Below are 14,464 nucleotides of genomic sequence, written 5' to 3' on the forward strand. Positions count from 1 at the left end.
GCTCTGACACTGATGATATATTAATAACAATAATAAGAAGAATACAGAAAAGTTGTCTTAAATTTGCTCATTACCTTCTGGAAATGTGTCATTGTACCCAGTAGATTGTGTGTAAAATACTGCGCTTGTATTTTCAAATCAAATTCCAATTTTAGAAAAAAAGATACAAAAAGTTATAACTATTGATGTTTAATGAAATTTGAGATATTATCATTTGTTTTGACTCCCTAAAATCCCAGGCTTATTACATAGCAAGGCTTATCATTCAGTAACTCCAGGGTTAAAATGTGTTTACCTACTAAAACCAGACGTTCCAGAGAAACATGTTTGTTATTTTATGGCCTTCTTAAAATCTGGAAAATAATTGTTCTATGCATTGGGGCAACTTTGACCCTCTATATCTCCACATTGAGACAAACAAAATTTTTCAAACTCTGGTATTTATTACTCATAGTGCTGTTCTCTTTTGGCATGTATGAATCAGCCTTAAAGAACTGAAGGTTTTTGATTTATCAACTGTTAAAAATGGAGAACAAAGGAAAACAAAAGTCTTCAGATTTGTCCTAAACACTTGACCAAATGACCAAATCTCTCTCTCTCTCTAGGATTAGTATCAGTATGATTGATTGATCTTCCTCTCGAGGTACGATTATGTTTGTCTTTCTACACTAACACTGACCGCCTGCCAAGAGCGAGAGAGCCGGCCGCACCCACCCACGCTCTCCCCACCGCTGACAGCTCCTCACCACAACACCCAAACAATCGGAGGAGTCTGACACTCTTATCTCTGTTTAATAAAGAAATTATCTCTGACAGATGCAACATTAACGACAGAAGCTGAAGGTCTGTGTCTGACCACAGCCAAGGTCAGGCTGATGGTGATTCCAGGCCACGTTCACAGAAGCCTTGGTGATTTTGAACATAAGGAGCTTTTAATAGCATTTCCTTCCCGCGTCCTCTGTCACATCCTGAACGGACACATGTTAACATCAGCAGCACATGCTGACCATCTCTGGCCTGGCCTTCAGGGAAGGGCTGCTTTTCCCACCCACATTACAGAAAACTGTAACTACTACAAAGTGTTCAGTAACTCCTCAGTAAATGATTCAGCATCTACTATGAATGACTGAGGAAATACATAAATGATTCAGTTACTACTACAACTGATTCAGTATTTGCTACAAACTATTTAATAAGTCATATAAATGATTCAGTAACTACTATGAAAGAATCAGTATCTACTGTGAATGTTTTAGTATCCAATATTAATGAATCAGTATCTACCATGGATTATTCAGTATCTACTATGAATGATTCTGTAACACCTATGAATGAATCAGTATTTACTATGAATCATTCAATATCTATGAATTACTCAGTATCTACTATGAACGATTCAGTATCTACTATGAACGATTCAGAATGAATTTTTCAGTACCTACTATATCTTACCTATAACCTATAACTACTATAAACTCTATCTACTCTGAATTATTTAGAAACTACTATGAAAGTAATGTGTTCATTCTGCTGTTATGATAAGTTGTTTATGAACTATATCTCCTTTTCTTTAAAATATTTCCACATACAGCTTTTCTTACATGGCTTATATGCAACTGACAACGTAATATATGACTTATTTCATTGTTTTAATCCTACGTTACGCATGTTCAAATACTCTAGTATGTAAACAAATATCACCACAAGTTCAGATATTTACAAATATGAATAACCACACCCATCCAGCAGTCCCACTAGCCAATCCCAGAGCAGGAGATGGAATTTGTCTGAATATGGGTGGGTAAGAAATCATGCTGCCTGAGGGAATAAGGGAGCTGGAAATTGACTTTCCTGCTGCTGCTGCCTCGTCTTCCTCTAGATTACCTCACCCACCTCAGCTATGAGTCAAAACACTCATACACAACACAAAGGAAAAGAATTCATTCTTAGTGATGCTTCATAACAGCGTTATAAATGGAACTTTAGCATAACTTATGTCAATACATATCCATATAAGCTGTAGGTATTACTTTATTACCATGTTATTCAATGCTTATATGTGTATAATGAAGTCCCTATGTATGTGGGCAGCCTTCATATAAAGTGTTACGCAATGTTTTTACAAACTGCATGTAATATTGTTCCACACACGTAAAAACATGGTTCTTTAGTAAAGAAAATGGTTCTTTATAGAACCATGAACACTCAAAGAACCCTTTGCATGATTAAATGGATCTTTGCACTGTTATATGGTTTTACGTATCGTTCTATGTACAACCAAAAAGGGTTTCTTCTGTTGTTACAAGCATGACATTGTAACAATAGCAGAACCCTTTTTGGGGCTATATAGAACCCTTTTCAAAAAAGGTTCTATATAGAACCATCAACAGCACATTCTCCATCAATGTGCAGAAGCCTTTCACAATGCAAGAACCATTTAATCATGCACAAGGTTCTTTGAGTCGATAAGTGAAAATGTATTAAAAGTGTATTAATAACATTGATATTACAGTCACACTGAAACTAAATGTTAATTTCATGTTATATAACATTCACAAACCAAAAAAAAGGTTCTTGTCTTGACGTACCAATAATGGAACCCTTTTTGGTGCTTTGGATCTTTAAAGAACCCCATATATTTTTAAAAACGATGGGCTTTTTTTGTACAAACAATGGATCTGTATAGAACCCAGAACACTCAAAGAACCATATGCATGCTTAAACGGTTCTTTGCTTCATGAAATCGTTCTTCAGACTTATAGAGAATGTGTTGTACATGGTTCTATATAGAACGTTTTTGAAAAGGCAAACCAAAAGGGTTCTGTGATTGTTATGATGTCAAGCTTGTAACAACAGCAGAACCCTTTTTGGTGCTATATAGAACCAAATACACCACATTCTCTACCAATCTGAAGAACCACTTCACGATTCAAAGAATGCGTTAACCATGCAGATGCCTCTTTAAGTGTTCAGTGTGAAGAATCCTTAAAGAAGCCCCTTTTTAAGGGTGTGTAGCGTGACTGTTGGGACGAAACCTGCTTGCATCTCAATTTTTGCTCATTTTTCATTTTTGAGCTAATTTGAAAATACCAGCTACTCTTTACATCGTGTGTAAATTTCACGATGAACGGACCGACAGAACCGCTCCAAAATGACTTGGAAAAAATTCTGGTTCCATTGACATCCATTCAAAGTTGACAGTGTTTTTTCCTTCTCCTGTAAAGTTACCATTGTTTTGTCCTGAATGCCACATATAATGAATGCAGATTAATTCAGATTATTACTTCACTATTAAAGCCTCGTTTGTTGGACATGGACTGTTATGTCCAATTATTAAGTCTAGTCTTGGACTAAACTGTGAAGTAACTGATGATTCGCCATTTAAACCACTTCTAGTCTGATTTTAGACTCATTCTGAGTGTCTAAACAGTGCCGGAAACGACACACCTCTCAGCAGACGACTGATAATCTGGGTTAAACTGAGGCTCAGAGCTCAGGAAGGTTGTCCAGGTAAGTCAGGTGAGTGAAGCTCTTCAGCCACAGCTGGGTTCTCCGAGTCCTCTGAGTGTGAGCTGTTTTATAGCGCTGTGATTAATCATTAACAGCTGCTCTGAGTCCAAACAGCCCCACAGCCCCACACTTACAGAGCTACAGAGAAACAGGAACCTCACCTGAGAAGCCCTGCCAGTCCGGCTACAGGTCCAGCATGGTGACCCTCAGCGACGCCAGCAAAAACACGGAAAAATAACGGAAAAAAACAGAAACAGCTAAAAGCAAAAGTCCGAATCTGCTCAGAGCTGCAAGTTTCAAATCCCAACTTGACGTCTCTCTCTCTCTCTCTCTCTCTCTCTCTCTCTCTCTCTCTTCACTCTCTCTCTCTCTTTCACTCCTCCCTCTCTCTCTCTCTCCCTCTCTCTCTCTCACTCCTCCCTCTCTCCCTCTCTCTCTCTCACTCCTCCTCTCTCTCTCTCTCTCTCTCACTCTCTCTCTCTCTTTCACTCCTCCCTCTCTCTCTCTCTCTCTCTCACTCCTCCCTCTCTCTCTCTCTCTCTCTCACTCCTCCCTCTCTCCCTCTCTCGCTCTCTGTATCTCTTTCACTCCTCCCTCTCTCCCTCTGTGTATCTCTCTCTCTCATTCACTCCCTCCGCTCTCTCTCTCTCAGTCTCTGAATCTCTCTCTCTCTCCTTTACTGAGCTCTGTCGACCAGTTCTCACACGCTCGAATTCTGCGCGTGCGCGCTCCGCTACATTCCCCGGATTCCGCTCGTGCCCGTGCTGCACGCTCCCGCCCCAAGGCAAGGGGGCGGGGTCAGGAGCAAAGCCCCGCCCACAGTCGTTTTCATTGGAAAATATCGCGTGTCTATGGAGCTGAAACGCGTAGGGCTGCTCTCTCTCTCTCTCTCTCTCTCTCTCTCTCCCTCGCTCTTTCCTCTCTCTTTCTTCCTTTCCGTCTCTCTCTTCTCTCTCCCTCTCTCTCTTCCTCTCTTTCCTCTCTCTCCCTCTCCCCCTCTCTCTCTTTCCTCTCTCTCTCTCTCTTTCCTCTCTCTTTCCTCTCTCTCTCTCTCTCTCTCTTTTCTCTCTCTCTCTCATTCAGTTGCTCTGTACCTAGAAGAACCCTTTTCTGCGCTATATAGAACCCTTTCTATATAGAACCACCAACAGCACTTCTCCATCAGTCTGAAGAACTTTTTCACCATGCAAGGAACCTTTAAATCATGCAAAGGGTTCTTTGAGTGTTCATGGTTCTGCATAGAACCATTTTCTCTCCTAAAGAACCCTTGAAGAACCATTTTGTTTAAGAGTGTGTATCATTATAGGGGGCCATAAGCAGCTGCCTGTCTGCCCGGTGTAAAGACGGCCGCTGTGCTGGTAGAGCAGGCAGGTCACTTCCACACTCTACGGTGGGCAGTAACACTGACACTAACAGTACAACCAGCACTGCTGCAGGGGTTAAAGGAGAGTTACACCAATTTTAGACATTTTATTTACTGTCCAGAACCACCAGTGAACCTACACGAGGCTTCTGAGTTTATATGGAATGTTGATGATGGAAAATAGTGAAAATCTGAAATAATAAGTTTTCTTTGGGGACTATTTTGCCTCACAGCGCCCTGCATGTATCCCTCCACCACAAACGGATTAAGATAAATGGATTCAAAAACATTTTAAGCTAAAACTTTATTTCAAAGCTCTGATAAAACAGAATATAATAATAACCATTTCATGTAGGAACTTTCTGTGAGGGAGCTTTTAGAGGTGGACGTCTGGTTCCTATCACCACCACTGTGAACAGTTCTGACTCTGTAAGTTTATCTAGAACAGAGCGTTTCACACTCTGTTTATGTCTTAACCACTTAATCATGGAGAAATTTTGAAAAAATTGGTGGAGTTGCTCTTTAAGTGAACACCAACAACCTGTCTACAATCAATGTCTCTCCTACTCTTTGCAACCCTGCCATGCACACCATTGTTGTTCAGTATTCTAATGATAGTGAACTCATGAACATCAACATTATTATAGTCAAATTTATGCAGAAATGTTCACAAAGGGTTCACAAACTTTCAGGCACCACTGTATGGTAAATTGTGTGAATCCAGAGGACGAACGCAAATTCACACACATTTTCTAAGCCGCTTATCCTCCTGGGTCGCGGGAGTGCTGGAGCTTATCCCAGCGGCCATTGGGTGGAAGGTAGGAAACACCCTGGACAGGCCGCCAGTCCATCACAGAACATGCAAACTCCACACAGAAAGGACCCTGGTTGCCCGGCTGGGGAATCGAACCCAGACCCGTCTTGCTGTGAGGCTACCCACTGCGCCAATCGGCCAATCAACAGGCATCTTTTACCATCTTATTACAACATGAACAGATTTACTCGTGAACACTGAACTTCTAGAAGGAAAAAAATCAGTTCTTACATGTCAAATTTTCCTGTCTTCAGCGCAGCAGAAGAGATTGGAGCAGAGTGTGGTGGAGTTAGGAAACATTAGCCTACACCCCACAGTGCTTGGCTCCATTCCTGTGAATATTGCACAATACTGAGCTCTGCTTATCAGCGCTGCAGCGGATGTGAGGGAGTTTAAGTCAGCAGTTCAGGAATAAGCAGTTTGTATAAGAATGTTTATTCAGCCTTTATACTGTTAAATATGAAACTGCTTCATTAACAAAAGACCCCACAGTATAACAGTCAAATAAAGATCACTGTAAATATGAGAGTAAATATACAGTTGACTGCAAAACTTATAAATAAGTGAAAACATCCTCTACAGAGAATTAAATATGGCACTTTTCTGCTCATTTTAGTGCATGATTTCTATTTATTTACTTTTATTTACATCGTTTAAAGTTTGAACTTTGAGTAAAGTATGAGTTTAACATATATAAGACATAATATATTAACTGTACCGTAACTTTTGCAAGTGCTACATTTTCTGTTTTTTCCCAATGTGTTCAACTCAGTAAATAAACAGTAATGGTGCATTAAAATGTGCAGAAGTGCGTCTCTGTAGAAGATGTGTTCACTTATTTACACTCAGAAAATCAACCACAACATGCCTTTTATTTATATGGTATTGTATCTTTTTGTGTTAAGGCGCAGTGATCTAAAGTCTAATTTAAAAAACAATAAAAACATAGGTCACATATCAATAATGACACCAAAAAAGTTGTATGAATTTACTTATTTTAGACAGTGCTGTAGATAGAGGGGGTTAGTCGTGTCATTCTGTTGTAAGTACAGTGCCGTAGGTAGAGGGGCTTAGTCGTGTCATTTCTGTTGTAAGTACAGTGCCGTAGGTAGAGGGGCTTAGTCGTGTCATTTCTGTTGTAAGGACAGTGCCGTAGGTAGAGGGGCTTAGTCGTGTCATTTCTGTTGTAAGTACAGTGCTGTAGGTAGAGGGGCTTAGTCGTGTCATTTCTGTTGTAAGTACAGTGCTGTAGGTAGAGGGGGTTAGTCGTGTCATTTCTGTTGTAAGTACAGTGCCGTAGGTAGAGGGGGCTTAGTCGTGTCATTTCTGTTGTAAGTACAGTGCCGTAGGTAGAGGGGGTTAGTCGTGTCATTTCTGTTGTAAGTACAGTGCCGTAGGTAGAGGGGCTTAGTCGTGTCATTTCTGTTGTAAGTACAGTGCCGTAGGTAGAGGGGGCTTAGTCGTGTCATTTCTGTTGTAAGTACAGTGCCGTAGGTAGAGGGGGGTTAGTCGTGTCATTTCTGTTGTAAGGACAGTGCCGTAGGTAGAGGGGGTTAGTCGTGTCATTTCTGTTGTAAGGACAGTGCCGTAGGTAGAGGGGGCTTAGTCGTGTCATTTCTGTTGTAAGTACAGTGCCGTAGGTAGAGGGGGTTAGTCGTGTCATTTCTGTTGTATGGACAGTGCCGTAGGTAGAGGGGGGTTAGTCGTGTCATTTCTGTTGTAAGGACAGTGCCGTAGGTAGAGGGGCTTAGTCGTGTCATTTCTGTTGTAAGTACAGTGCTGTAGGTAGAGGGGGTTAGTCGTGTCATTTCTGTTGTAAGGACAGTGCCGTAGGTAGAGGGGCTTAGTCGTGTCATTTCTGTTGTAAGGACAGTGCCGTAGGTAGAGGGGGTTAGTCGTGTCATTTCTGTTGTAAGGACAGTGCCGTAGGTAGAGGGGGTTAGTCGTGTCATTTCTGTTGTAAGGACAGTGCTGTAGGTAGAGGTTAGTCGTGTCATTTCTGTTGTAAGTACAGTGCCGTAGGTAGAGGGGGTTAGTCGTGTCATTTCTGTTGTATGGACAGTGCCGTAGGTAGAGGGGGTTAGTCGTGTCATTTCTGTTGTAAGGACAGTGCCGTAGGTAGAGGGGGTTAGTCGTGTCATTTCTGTTGTAAGTACAGTGCCGTAGGTAGAGGGGCTTAGTCGTGTCATTTCTGTTGTAAGTACAGTGCCGTAGGTAGAGGGGGTTAGTCGTGTCATTTCTGTTGTAAGGACAGTGCCGTAGGTAGAGGGGCTTAGTCGTGTCATTTCTGTTGTAAGTACAGTGCTGTAGGTAGAGGGGGTTAGTCGTGTCATTTCTGTTGTAAGGACAGTGCTGTAGGTAGAGGGGGTTAGTCGTGTCATTTCTGTTGTAAGTACAGTGCCGTAGGTAGAGGGGCTTAGTCGTGTCATTTCTGTTGTAGACAGTGCGTAGTAGAGGGGCTTAGTCGTGTCATTTCTGTTGTAAGTACAGTGCTGTAGGTAGAGGGGCTTAGTCGTGTCATTTCTGTTGTAAGTACAGTGCTGTAGGTAGAGGGGGTTAGTCGTGTCATTTCTGTTGTAAGTACAGTGCCGTAGGTAGAGGGGGTTAGTCGTGTCATTTCTGTTGTAAGTACAGTGCCGTAGGTAGAGGGGGTTAGTCGTGTCATTTCTGTTGTAAGTACAGTGCCGTAGGTAGAGGGGGCTTAGTCGTGTCATTTCTGTTGTAAGTACAGTGCTGTAGGTAGAGGGGGTTAGTCGTGTCATTTCTGTTGTAAGTACAGTGCCGTAGGTAGAGGGGCTTAGTCGTGTCATTTCTGTTGTAAGTACAGTGCCGTAGGTAGAGGGGGTTAGTCGTGTCATTTCTGTTGTAAGTACAGTGCTGTTGGTAGAGGGCTTAGTCGTGTCATTTCTGTTGTAAGCACAGTGCCGTAGGTAGAGGGGCTTAGTCGTGTCATTAAAAATGTCAAATATAAATATGAAGTTTAATAAAACTTTCTACAGAGGACTGATCTGTTTTCAGTTCTCCGAGCTCTCACAGGTACAGACCTGGAGCATTCAGCCAAACCAACCCCCTCCCCCCCCACACCTGTCCCCGCCCTGCCCTGGAGCACAGTCAGTCTGGCATCTGGAGAATGTGTTCAGGTGTGTTCAAACAGTCAGCGCTCCTCATTTCCTCACTGCACACTGAGAGTTCCTACCAAAACAACCACCAGGAGGCACCACTGCTTTAATATAGAACTTCAGGCAGCAGCTGCAGTGCAGGTTTCATACAGAAACAAGACGTTTAAAGTCTTCACTGATGTCCTTCAGCTGTATACACATACATTCATATCAGAGTAGATACTGAATCATTCATAATAGATACTGAATAGTTTAGAGCAGATACTAAAAAATTCAGAACAGATTCTGAATAGCTCATAGTAGCGACTGATTCATTCAGAACAGATACTGAAAAACTCAGATCAGATATTTAATAATTTAGAGCAAATCCTGAGTAATTTAGAACAGATATTGTATATAGATACTGAATTATTCAGAACAGATACTGAATAATTTATAGTAGATACAAAAAAAATTCTAAACAAATACAGAATAATTCATAAGTGGTGCTGACTAATTCATAATAGATACTGAATAATGCAGATACCAAATAATTCATGATAGTTATATAAACGTTATTCACTGTAAACAGTGAATAATAATAATTGTAAGATTAACGACCAAAGCCTGTGGTTTAGGAGGTTGAATATTGTGGGCTGATTGGAATAATCTCAAACAAACAGACAAACTTTCTGAAGTTTTTTCAGTGTAAAACACTTTCCTGGTGGTGGATATTAAATTTAAAATTACTTTAAGTGGGAATGTGTAGCTAACAATGACTGAAACCTAGTGCTAGACTGGCTAGTGTGATCTTACAGGCCCAGCGCTAACTGGTCTCTGATCTTTAAGACTTTTTTAAACAACTCATTTTTTTTTCTAAAACTCATTCTTATCTAAATGCTCTCACTCTGTACCTCAGTTTGTTGTGGTTGGTTGTGTCCAGCTCTGGATCAGTGAGGAGCTGGGAGCAGGAGGTGGAGAGCCTGTTGCTGTCATGGCGACGGAGGCGGGGGACGATGCTTTGCCGGAAAAGGTCGGCCGGCTTCACTCCGTCCAGAGACGACCCCAGAGAGAACTTCCGACTCACCCTGCTGTGCGTTACCGCGACAACACCTGAGAAAACATCCATAGTGATAGAAACTAGTGATCAACCTGCTTCTGTAGCCCCTTTTTGCAGACCTCTAGTGGCCATTCTGCCCACAGGATGGACACAGATCAGTCTGATACTTCTAATTCATATAAGAAAATAAAATATTTTCCCCGTAACTCTGTTTTCAGATTAGCTATGATACTGTTGTCTCTGAGTTTGAAAGGTTGTTGAGCTGCTAGTGAGCAATGAAGTGTAAAAGGGGAGGGGTGAGAACCCCCTGCTGTGAAAAACTATTCACACCTCTGCACAAAGACAGCCGTGCTGAGATAAAACTGACCCCTGCAGCTTCCTTAAAAACGTTACGTTTTGAATTACTTGTAGAGCTGCAGTAGAACCTCTTAGTTCATACACCATCTATCAGCATAAAGACTATAAGGCTGAACACGGAATGCTTAAAAACTGGGCTCAGCCCAGGTTTTTCCGGCATGGTTAGCTAACCGTACTCGGGCCATAGAACCGTTCAGTGGGATGGTAGCTATTCGCTGGAGCTAGAGCCTCCTAGCTAAGCTAATGCTAGCCTTCTCTCTCCTACTTAGCATAGCTAAAGAGATCCAAACACTCCAGTGCAGGTTCGATTTGACTAACTGGTGCAGTGCTATCACAAGTATAGATGATAAAAACAAGAGCGAGAGCAAAGTCGACTGACTGCTTTAAGCCTGACAGGCGACGCTAATGCTAATGTGAAACCCACTGCAGTACAGGCTGTTTCAGTAACAGATGCTCAAATAACACCTGTTTAGAGGATAAAGAAGTTGAAAACACGCCGAGAGACTGGATTTGGAGCGACAGACGGAATCAAATGTGTGTTGTGGTGGGTGGTGTGTGCATGGCTATTAGCCTGGTAGCAGTTAGCCACTCATTTGTGCAGTTTTCTTGTGTATTTCCTGGTTCTGATTCAGAGATACAACAGATGGAATAAGAAAGTGTAACCAGTCTCACGAGTCCGGACCAGCACAGATCGGCCCAGTAGGGTCCTGAGAACCATTTGGCTCGATAGTGGAACAGCGGCCATTGTAACAGCTGCATAATTTAAGGTGGAATTCGATTCCGTGTAGGAACTGAAGTTTGTACCACTCTGTTCTTCTCTTTTTTGGACCAAAATGAAATGGTAATTACTGTAACAGTAAAACAGGGTACCTGGCTGTAATCTCTGTTGGTGTTTCTGAAGCTGAGTTAAGATTGTCATTCTGTGATTGGCGTCTTCAACACCCATCTCCTTCAAATCACCATCAGTGACCAACAAAAGACCCTACATATGAAATCAATCAATACATAAATAAATAGCAAAAAAAAAATAACAACAGCAGAAACACTAACAACAAAACGATTGCTCTGACCACAAATGTGTTCTTTCATAGCTACTGTTGCCAGATTGGACAAACTTGATAGAACGCTGGTAAAAAAAACCCAAAGATCACCCTGTCCTTTTTTTTTGTCGGCATCACTGGGTATTAAACACACAACCTCCAGGCCATAAAGCTCTTAGATGGCTGTGCTGTGCCATTCGGGAGACCTTCAGGTAAAATTTTGATGGATTTGTACTTCCACCTGAGTCGACTCAAGAAAGGTATATTTACTTTTATTGCTGCCATCATTTCACTTTTACAGAAGGATGGGTTTAGGACACACTACATTCTTCTGGATGCATGTATTCAAGCTAATGTTAGCATGATGTTAAATCTGCTGTTGTTTTTCCAACCTGCCTAGATTTGTTTACCTACAACAATACAATCCAGCTAGGTATTGTGATATAAACCGAGTCTGTTCTACAGTTTCTCATTAGGCTGAATGAATAACCGACTCTAAATGTAGGTATTGTGATATAAACCGAGTCTGTTCTACAGTTTCTCATTAGGCTGAATGAATAACCGACTCTAAATGTAGGTATTGTGATATAAACTGAGACTGTTCTACGGTTTCTCATTAGGCTGAATGAATAACCGACTCTAAATGTAGGTATTGTGATATAAACTGAGTCGGTTCTACGGTTTCTCATTAGGCTGAATGAATAACCGACTCTAAATGTAGGTATTGTGATATAAACTGAGTCTGTTCTACAGTTTCTCATTAGGCTGAATGAATAACCGACTCTAAATGTAGGTATTGTGATATAAACTGAGTCTGTTCTACAGTTTCTCATTAGGCTGAGTGAATAACCGACTCTAAATGTAGGTATTGTGATATAAACCGAGTCTGTTCTAATCTGGATTAATGAAGCATCAGCCTCACTGAAGAAGATGTCGTCGTACCTCCAGCCCATAAAACTCTCTCTCCAGGGTCTTGGTGTACTGTGGCAGGCCAATGTGTGTGAGCCACCAGGCGATGGAGCGATTATTCATGCCTGATTCAGTCAGCTCTGCAGAAATGCTAATATAATAATCATTAGGAACAGAAAGATCATCTTAGTCCATTTCATTTACATATTAGCTTCATAGTAATAACAGATGAATAGTAGTTACTGAATAATTTGGAGTAGATACTGAATAATTCATTGTAGCTACTGAACAACAAAGTAGATACTTTTTTCATCGGTACTAAATAATTAATAATCGATACCAAAAATAATAATATTAATAAAAAAGTAATAAGAATTGTAGATACCAAATATTTCATAAAAAATACTGTGAATTCATAGACATTACTGAATAGTTCATAGTAGCCAATGAATAATTATATGTAGATGCTAAATATTAATGATAGATACCAAAGAATTCATAAGAAATACTAAATAATTAATTGTAGCTACTGAATAAATCATTGTAGATACTAAAACACATTGTAGACACTGAATGTTTTTGCAGATACTAAATAATTAATCATAAACACCAAATAATTCATAAAAGTTGCAGAATAATTCATTGTAGCTATTGAGAAATTCATAGTGGTTACTGTATAATTCATAGCAGACACTGAATAATTATTTTTGGATACTAAATAATTAATAATAGCTACCAAATAATTCATAGAGTGACTGTATAACTGAATACTCACAGCAGTTACTGAGTCATGCGTATTGGTCAGTGTTCAGTATCAGTTACCTGTGTCGGTTGTTCTCGCGCTGGTCGTGTCCGGTTCAGTGCTGTTTTGTGAATGTCCCTCGTTCTCCGTCTGTCTTTCTCATTCTCACTCTTGTTTTTCTTTTCTCTGTCTCTTCATTCACCCCAGTCTTATCACACCTTTCATTGCTCTCTCTCTGTAACCCTGCAGGCCAGAGCTGGCAGCCGGTCAGACTGAGAGACACACCCTCTGTCTGCTGTCTCTCAGCCAATCAGGGAGCAGGAATCTGTCTCTGTGAGAGAGCGAGGCGGAGCCGACAAGTTCAGACAGACTCCCTCACTTCACAGGAAAGTCTCTGAGAGAGTGAGTGAGGGTAGAGCGGCCTGTTGTTGACTTACTGACTCCTGTATCTAAGCAGATAAGAAAGACAGTAAACCAAACACTCTGCACTGTTTATCTGTTTATCTCTGTTTATTTATTTGTTTATGTTTTTGTTTGTTCACCATTTTGCTGGTTTTTTTTTCCTCTATTCTCCCTCTTTTAGGTATTTATTCCAGTTTTTCATTTGTTCCTGAACTGCGTGAACTCCGACTCAGACGCCTAAACGCTCTCTCCAGCACAACACTCTCTCTGTGTGCAGAGCATGCTGGGAGATGTTTTCGGTCTCGGTGACTCAGCAGCTCTGAAAATGCGAACTTTATTTCAGGAACTGACTCTCGTACACTTTAACAGCCTCGAACTGGAGCTCAAGAACATTTATCATTTTAGAAAATGGATAGTTCCAGTCCTGAATCCTGATTGGCTGTAATAAAACTGAGAAATACTGTGCTGGAATCTGATTGGCTGAGCTCTCTCATTGCAAACCATTAAAAAAAATACACACTTAGAAAGTCAACAACATGACATTTGATCGGGGGTGCCAAAACTTTTGCATACAGCTTTCTGTTCACTAACACTCTTAAAGATGATGGTTCCTCAAGGGTTACATTGTAAAGAAAAGGTTCTATGTAGAACCGTAAACAGTCAAAGAACCCTTTGCATGAATAAATGGTTCTTTGCATGATGAAATGGACCTTAAGACTGATGGAGAATGTCCTGTAAATGGTTCTACATAGAACCTTAAAGAAGAGGGTTCTATATTGCACCAAAAGGGTTTTGTATAGCACCTTGGCATCGTAACGATATAAGAACCCTTTCTGGTGCTATAGAGAACCCTTTTCAAAATGGTTTTTTATAGAACCATTTACAGGACATTCTCCATCAGTCTGAAGAACCCCTTTACCATACAAAGAACCCTTTAATCATACAAAGGGTTCTTTGAACGTTCATAGTTCTACATAGAACCATGTTCTTTACTAATGAACCGTTGAGGAACCATCATTTTTAAGAGTGCAAACAATAGCAAGTTGTGTGCAAAAGTTTTGGCACCCCCCGATCAAACGTCATATTGCAGTTGATTTTGAAGTGTGAATAAGTAAACACGTCCTCTACGGAGACACCCTTCTGCACATTTTAATACACAATCACTGTTT

At 40.8% G+C, this 14,464-nt stretch overlaps 1 protein-coding gene across 3 annotated transcripts in view; it reads right to left on the reverse strand.

Annotated features, from left to right (window-relative positions):
• sh2d3a (SH2 domain containing 3A) overlaps positions 1 to 13,145 on the reverse strand; it is a 31,008-nt gene extending 17,863 nt beyond the window's left edge. For 2 of the 3 annotated variants that reach the window (XM_036557665.1, XM_036557664.1), the window contains exons 1-4: positions 12,974 to 13,145; positions 12,185 to 12,302; positions 11,073 to 11,184; positions 9,700 to 9,898 (exon numbers count right to left, since the gene is read on the reverse strand). In XM_036557665.1, the coding sequence (XP_036413558.1) occupies positions 9,700 to 9,898; positions 11,073 to 11,184; positions 12,185 to 12,274 (401 nt within the window). In that variant the 5' untranslated portion in view covers positions 12,275 to 12,302; positions 12,974 to 13,145. Of the gene's footprint in view, positions 1 to 3,671; positions 3,902 to 9,699; positions 9,899 to 11,072; positions 11,185 to 12,184; positions 12,303 to 12,973 lie in introns of those variants that run through there. The other variant, XM_036557666.1, reaches the window with a different exon arrangement.
• Between the last annotated feature and the right edge of the window lie 1,319 nt (positions 13,146 to 14,464).

The sequence above is a fragment of the Colossoma macropomum genome, unplaced genomic scaffold (assembly GCF_904425465.1).
Source record: "Colossoma macropomum unplaced genomic scaffold, Colossoma_macropomum, whole genome shotgun sequence".
NCBI classification, from domain to species: domain Eukaryota; kingdom Metazoa; phylum Chordata; class Actinopteri; order Characiformes; family Serrasalmidae; genus Colossoma; species Colossoma macropomum.